Below are 7,604 nucleotides of genomic sequence, written 5' to 3' on the forward strand. Positions count from 1 at the left end.
CCGAGTCATAACCAGCAACAGATCTCACTGCTTGTATCACGTGGGGGAAATTACTGAGCATAACAAGGTCTTCAGTGCTCTTCAAAGGTGTTGTAGCTCTTGCAGTTATCAAGAGTCTTGCCATCTCTCTCCTTTTTTGACGTATGTAATCGTTTCTTTTCTCATTTGGTTTCCTGCCATTGTACATTGACTCGCCAAGACTAAGGATGTCTCTTTCACTCCTTATAACTAAAGAAATGTCATCCTGGTTCATTTCACAAGCAATCTTCCAAACAGCTTCATGAACTGTATCAGCTTTTGGCAGGTCAGTGTGGATCCGTTTTCGCCCAACTCTAGTCTCCACCTCAACAGACTTCTGAGGGCAGTTTCTGACATGTCTCCATAGACAATCTCTTGTGTAACCGGTGGCTCGCGACACCAGTTATAAAATCACTTTTCTGCGTTGTGAAGACAGACACGGGACAACAGGCGGCGGTTTCACTGGGTTTTACTCTGAGATCTGATGTAAAACAAATAAAAGCAGCCTCTGAGTACAATCACCCTTATTTTGCTCTCTTCCATGCAATTACAATACCAAGAGCAAGAATACAGAGAAAACATACCTGATGTAAAACAAATAAAAGCAGCCTCTGAGTACAATCACCCTTATTTTACTCTATAAAACAAATGTGACGTAGATTTAATTACCATGTGCTTTTCATCTCCACATATAGACTCAGATGCAAAAATATATCTCAATCGGGGTGAAATGACAAAAATAACCACACAGATAGGTAAAATAACATAATACACATAATTTGCAATAAAGATATAGACATAAAAGGAACAATTAAAATAAAGATTAATGAGGATTAGCAGGAGCCAAAAATAACCCACCTCTTCCATGCAATTACAATACCAAGAGGAAGAGGAGGGGACAAAACAGGAAATTATGTAGGCTCATGGTGACATCACAGCAATTAAAGGAGAAACGTACTCAACTCACTTAGGCAATCATATCAGGTGCATGTGAAAAACAATTTTGTGAGAATTATAACAATCAATACATATTTAACAAAACACTTTCTGTACCTGTTACACTTGCATAAAGTCCTTGACAAAACTTGCAGTGACTGAAGTCATTAGATTGTCTGACTCTAGTGGGTCTTCGACAAGCAACCATTTCTCCATCACCACTGCTTGCCACAGTGGCATTATGGTTAAAGTTTCCCCTCTTCTTAAGAGAGCGTAACAAATCTTTTCTTTCGCAAGCAACATCAGGCTGTGTACTGTGAGCAGATTCGAGGTGTCTTGCCAATTTAGAAATGGCCTTATTACAATAAAGACAATATTGTTTATTGTAGTACTTGCTTCGTTTTGCTGTGTTTGGCAACGAAGTGACATTTATGGAGCTGTGCGATGTCTTCTCTGATGAACTGTCACTGCAACTTATCACTGAACTACAATGGCCGCTGCTCATCTTTGAGGAACTAAAACTTCTCTGCTCCTTGGAACTGTTGGTACTATCCGAACTGTGGGCAGTAGCGATCCCCAATGATATTTCCTTTAACACTTTGTGGGGAAGATGATTGTCTATGATTTTTAGATCTCTACGATTAGAACTTGTGTCAGAGGAGCTGCCACTTGAATCTGGAACATAGTTGGCATCATCATAGTCCGTAGCATCTGAAGATTCATCAGTCATGTTATTAGAGATCGAAAGGAAAATGGAGAGAAAAGCATCTCATTCCATCAAGAAGTTAAACATTTAATAATAACTAGAGTACTGTTCTCCTAGTACCATCACAGTGTACATAACACAACATTTAAACATATTAATAAAAACATAAAATTAAAAGTAACATTTGAGCTTCTTAATATGATTTGTGTTTTGGGTGTGGACACTCCGCGCAACATATATTTTTGTGCCAAATACTAGGGGGGTTCGGGGGACACCGGATGACTTTTATGGGAACTATTGATACTTTGAGATACATATATTTCACTGTTTACATTATAGCATATTACAATACAGCCTATTTGCCTTATTTTTGAACACGGAAGTAAATATGGGTCCAATTTCCGTTTTTTTGTGCGGCACTTCTGTTTCCTCGCTTCCCTGGGCTAACTAACGATATCGATCCCGAAGGATTATGCAGAGTTGACTGAAAAATGTTACACATGCCGTAGCAGATGAATACAACAAAGAACTAAAGCCCCGCCTCACCCAGTTAGAGTACCGGACCTGGTTGAAACACTCATGCATCTAGCTGGCAGAGTGCCAAAACTTTGTCTGCGCCTTCAGCACCGCCCTAAACACGGTCAAGCCAACTCTGGACTAATATATCTATGGAGGTATTTTGTCATGTCAAATGTATTAATAATGTGAAAAGATTGTAATGTCCGCAACACTGCTACTTACTCCCATATTTTAATAAAAAGGCAACGTTTCGACCCTACTGGGTCTTCCTCAGGCAAAATGAGGAAGCTTTTTGCCTGAGGAAGACCCAGTAGGGTTGAAACGTTGCCTTTTTATTAAAATATGGGAGTAAGTAGCAGTGTTGCGGACATTACAATCTTTTCACTTTATTAGTCCCTTTTTTGTCCAGCACCTGCCAGAAGGTGGGATGTGCACACAATAACTTTTTTAACATAAATGTATTAATAATGCCATCAGAATGCAAACAAAGCACAGGATAGCAATAAGTAGATGGCTATAAATAATTGTAAATCATACAAAATAAATGCCATGATCACTAGATTTGATAGGTGTTACTATAATGATTTTGTTAATGGTGATCAGCAACCAAATATTGATAATGTGGAAGTTACTGCATTTTGCCTTGGCATGACTTCTCACTTTTTGCTGACAATACAAAGGCAGAGTACAGTAACTTTAAAATAGAGGTCAAAAGTCAAGTTTGAGCTCAAGGTTTTTTTATGTATATAATTTTCATTACTAAAACATCTTTTTGCCAGATCAGGGGCTCGTTCTTCGTACGTCGCAAACTCAGTTAGCTGGATTTGATTGTTGACGATTTGGCATGATCTCGGATTGTTTGGTTCTTCGAAGCAAGGGTGTTATTTACATCATTAATTTGTTGGAACCACACATTAAGTGTTCAACACGGAGGAGTCGGGCTTTGACAACTGTACAGACTGTGTGCATTGCCCTGAGATTCTTTGCGAGTGGCACTTTCCTTTACACTATTGGAGATGCAGAGAACTTAGTGAAAAGTGCTGTCTGTCGTGCCATTCGAAAAGTTTACCTGGCACTCAAGCACTTTTTAAGGGTTTTTGTGGCATTTCCAAGCCACTTAAGACCCCAGGTGGTAAAGCAGAATTTTTTTGCTATTGCAGGTACATTTATAATTGTTAATGACATGCAATCATGACCATGCCAAAAAGTATGACTAACAGTATGTGTCCTTCAGGCTTCCCTAACGTGATTGGTGCCATAGATTGCACACACATCCCCATCAAGGCCCCACCAGGCCCCAATGAAGGGGATTTTGTGAACAGGAAGGGGGTTCATAGTATAAATGTGCAGGTAAGTTACTATTACAATTTATAATATTCCAGATTAGTAATATATTACATAAAAAAAAAAGAAATGGATCAAAAAGTAGGCAGTTGACTGATTAAAATCTCTTAGATGGTGTGTGACTCTATGTTCCATATAACAAATGTGGAAGCAAAATGGCCAGGATCAGTGCATGACTCAAGAATTTTCAGAGAGTCACATTTATGCACATTATTTGAACGTGGTAAGGGAACATATAAATGTCAAGCTCACAGTATTACACACACTTATGCTGAGCCTAACAAAACTGCATTTTTCCATTATACAGGGGATTTTGACGGGATCCTGCTTGGAGACAGGGGCTATGCCTGCAGGCAGTATTTTATGACGCCCTTCCCTGACCCAAACCCTGGACCACAAACCCGTTACAATGCAGCTCTAGCCAGGACAAGGGCACGCATTGAAATGACCTTTGGGCAACTAAAGGAAAGATTTCAGTGTCTGAAGGGTCTGAGGGTTGCACCTGACAGGGCCTGTGACATAATTGTTGCATGTGCCATCCTCCACAATATTGCCACCATCAGGAAGGAGAGGACCCCTGTGGTGGAGGTGCAGCCTGATGATGACCTCCAGCCAGTGAACTTGGACCAACCTAGTTGCAGAGCTGCACGGGACAGAATTGTGGAGCACCATTTTTGAATAAGTAATAAAAGACAAGACAAATATGCTTAGTTCCTTGAGTTTTATTTAAACATTTTTTTATAAAGAAAAGCCAGCAAGTCATCTTTTGCCTGCAATAAGAGATAGTTATGTAAAGTCACTACTATGTGTCAAATGTGTATTAGCACTTACTCTGAAGGTCTTTTTGAAGCAACTCTATCTCTAGAGCAAATTTTCTCTTTTTCAAGTTGTCGAGTTCAATTTCCTCTTAATTTGTGTTTTTTCAGGTCAAAATACTCGATCTTTTGTTGAAGATGCCGTTTATATAGGGGACGGATGTCACCCTGTGTCATTTTGTGAAAGAAAAAAAAGGGTCAAAACATGCCTCATGCAACAAAAGTAAAAAGTAAAAGTACAACACTGTCCACCTCTGTATCAGTTCTTTGTGCAGACTCTTCTGCAAGCCTTTCTGTAGGCCTTTCTCTAGGTGTGGACTCCTGCAACTCATATTGCAGACAGAAAGAATAGGTACACAAGTATATACAAATTAGTGTAAAGTTATTTATGCAGTTACAGGTTCTTCCTCCAAAGGACAGTCATCTGAGAGGGTTTCTTCACTGTCCTGTGCAATGGAAATAAATGGGTATTACAAAGTGTTGCACTCTCTTCCCTTCATGCAAGTTTGAAAAAGTACACAACTTACTGCATATGCTTCAGCCACCACTTGCTTGGGAACAGGTAAAAGTGTTGGTGTATTATGTAAAACTGCACAAAAGAGGGGAAAAAAAATTGTCACTACAATTAACTACACTGTAAAAAATATAATGTGATCAATAACTCATGGCAACATTTTATATTAACTAAAAGTTTAGAAGTTTTCACTTTCACAAATGGTTGAAATGACTGTACCAGCCATTTGGATTATACTTCATTTAATGCAGCAAGAAATAATTTTACAGTGTACTAAGAGAATTGAAAGCTCATTTAGCCTACCAGTAATGAAGGTGTTGCTGCTACTGGTCCCTGGCTTTGGGTCTGAGGAAGAGCTGCCCCCTGGGATGCCCATCTCCACAATGGTTCGGTTTTCATTCAACCCAAGGGCCAGCTCCTCTGCTGGGGTATATTGTGGCGGTGCAGGACAACCACCTGTTTTTTTGTTTTTCAGCCTTTTTCTTGGTGGCTGTTATAAACAGACAAACACATTATTTAACAGTGGCTTTTTAAAATAAAGACAGTATAAGAATTTAAAGGCTACCATTTTGTAGAATATTCTTGTACTTCACTTTTACTTGTCCCCATGTTCTAGTGGGTCCCGTGGTGGCTCTGACATAAAAGAACAAAGTAAATATGAAATTATTAAAATGCAAAAATACATACTGTAGAAAGTAATAGAAACATCTACCATGGACAGCACTTACGCATTTAATTTGTCTGCTACTTTTTGCCAGCCCTCTCTCCTGGCTTTTGCAGACTTTGAGGTGTTTCCTGTCGTTTTAATTAAAGACTCAAATTCGGCATAACCTTCCATTAAAAGCTCTTGCTCTGCTGAGGAGAAAAACTGGGCACGTTCTTTGGCCATGCTGAACAGCCAATAACAGCGTCGCTAATCAATGTTTCTACTATCGATACATATCCCCTTTTAAGCCAGCGCATGAACGCGCAATTATCTCAGATAACTCAATCCAGCGATACTTATCATAAACAACAGGTGTGTTCGAAGAACCCAATTAGCCGGATCATGATTAGCACGATGAAGTCATCTTGGATGTGTCATTTGATCTCGGATGTAATAAGCAACGTACGAAGAACGAGCCCCAGGTCTTTGTGTTCACGAAATGAAAATAACAAACATACGGTCGCTTTGGTGGTTTCTTCAAATTTAAAGCTTTTAACCACAGGCGAAGGGATCCTCATTCTTCGGCAGGGGGTAAAGGTTGTAGGGCGCCTCGCAATTACATTCAGCTCTCGCACGCGTTCAATGATTAAAACACTCCTGCTCCAAGTAAATCTTTTTTTTTGTACCAGTTATTATGACAACCTGCACAAACAATCCTGGTCTTCCTCGAAGCCATAACGATGAGTTAGTTGTTACGAAGACTTGTTTGATTAACCGCTACGGTGAAAAGTGAGTTAGCTTGCCAGTGACCGGAAGTGCCTGACCGGAAGTCTCGCGCAAAAAAACATCAACTGGCTGTGTCCGTATTTCCGTTAAAAATAAGGTGAATAAGGTCAAAAGAAAACTAATTTATAATGAAAAAAGTAGCCTAAATCTACACAAGACTAAACCAGATATGGCTGAAATATAAGGCTATCATGATCATTTTGCCAACAATGATGTAGAACCATGGATTTTTTTAGTTTATAACATGTTTTGTTTATAACTTAAACCAACATAAAATAAAAAATGTTGACTACATTATTTAGTATAGGCCTACTTGATGATAATATGTATCCTGCCCCCTAACACTCCTCTGGGCATATGTACAAAATAGTGAATTATGTGATACGCCTACTGATATTGATGCTGATTGAAGAGGTTGCAACTTGAAGGTTGTTGATATTTCAGTTCCAAAGAGAATCAAATTACATCACTCCCTCTCCTCCCAAAGTAACACTGTAGGTTCTACACCTCTCCTCCTAGAATAAATGGTAGGTCCTAACTGTTATAGGCTACTGTGCCAGGATTGTGTAGGCTAGGCTATATCACTAGTTTTACAAGCGCAGACACTAAATGGAGAGCTAGGATTAAAATCATAGAAATAAAATAAATAGAAACAGCATTGAACTGTTTGGCTACTGTTGTTATTTGTAACGGTGACATCAAGCGTTAGTTGAATGTGGAAGTAGGTCGCTAGCTCTTTGCAATACGGACTACCGGCACATCCGGGAACTTAACTGTAAATTTCGTCACCGCCCCTTTTTTGGGGAAAATAACAGGACTTCAATACATAATAGCGACATAAAACAATGTCTGTACACAACCGGCAGGCGTGAATAACTTAAATTAGACCAAACATTCGTGAATATTAATTAGACCAAAAGCGAGCTGTTTTTAGCAGAGCTGCTGAGAGAGGAGCTGCAAAACGATATTTACCTGGTGTTTGATACTTACAACTGCAAATACCCCTAGCATTTGATAGATCTAACTACCCCTCAAAACATTAAAAATTATCTTAATTTTCACAAAATTCAATGTTTTTATCTACTTCAAACACATGTATTGCTGATGTAAGCTTCTGCTTATCAGTTTACATGGTTTAACTTCTAGGGAAGTAGATCCCTGTCCATTACTGTGGAGATTTTAGCTTTCTTTTACTACAACAGTATAACTTAGAGGACAGGAACGCTGACACTTTGTGTGTTCAGTCGTCATGTCCTCATTTTGCTTTAGGCTGTGAAAGACTGAACTGTGTTTCAGATGATGTCCTGATATTGTATGTTT

The 7,604-nt window shown here is 39.1% G+C and overlaps 2 protein-coding genes across 2 annotated transcripts; one reads left to right on the forward strand and one right to left on the reverse strand.

Annotated features, from left to right (window-relative positions):
• Window positions 1–3,490: 3,490 nt before the first annotated feature.
• Window positions 3,491–4,201, forward strand: LOC311070386 (putative nuclease HARBI1; the record flags this gene model as incomplete). Its single annotated transcript, XM_084094211.1, has 1 exon — window positions 3,491–4,201. Exon 1 carries the CDS (start codon window positions 3,635–3,637, stop codon window positions 4,199–4,201), a length of 567 nt encoding a protein of 188 aa, XP_083950337.1. The 5' UTR covers window positions 3,491–3,634.
• Window positions 4,202–4,548: 347 nt separating this feature from the next.
• Window positions 4,549–5,622, reverse strand: LOC311070388 (uncharacterized protein; the record flags this gene model as incomplete). The annotated part of the gene is made up of 6 exons (XM_084094215.1): window positions 5,581–5,622; window positions 5,418–5,485; window positions 5,156–5,342; window positions 4,866–4,927; window positions 4,737–4,784; window positions 4,549–4,659 (listed from the first exon to the last, which is right to left on the reverse strand). The coding sequence occupies exons 2-6, from the start codon at window positions 5,418–5,420 to the stop codon at window positions 4,549–4,551; spliced, it is 411 nt and encodes a 136-aa protein (XP_083950341.1). The 5' UTR covers window positions 5,421–5,485; window positions 5,581–5,622.
• Window positions 5,623–7,604: the final 1,982 nt, after the last annotated feature.

Source organism: Abramis brama (assembly GCF_963993115.1).
Source record: "Abramis brama genome assembly, chromosome: 20".
In the NCBI taxonomy this organism is placed as follows: Eukaryota; Metazoa; Chordata; class Actinopteri; order Cypriniformes; family Leuciscidae; genus Abramis; species Abramis brama.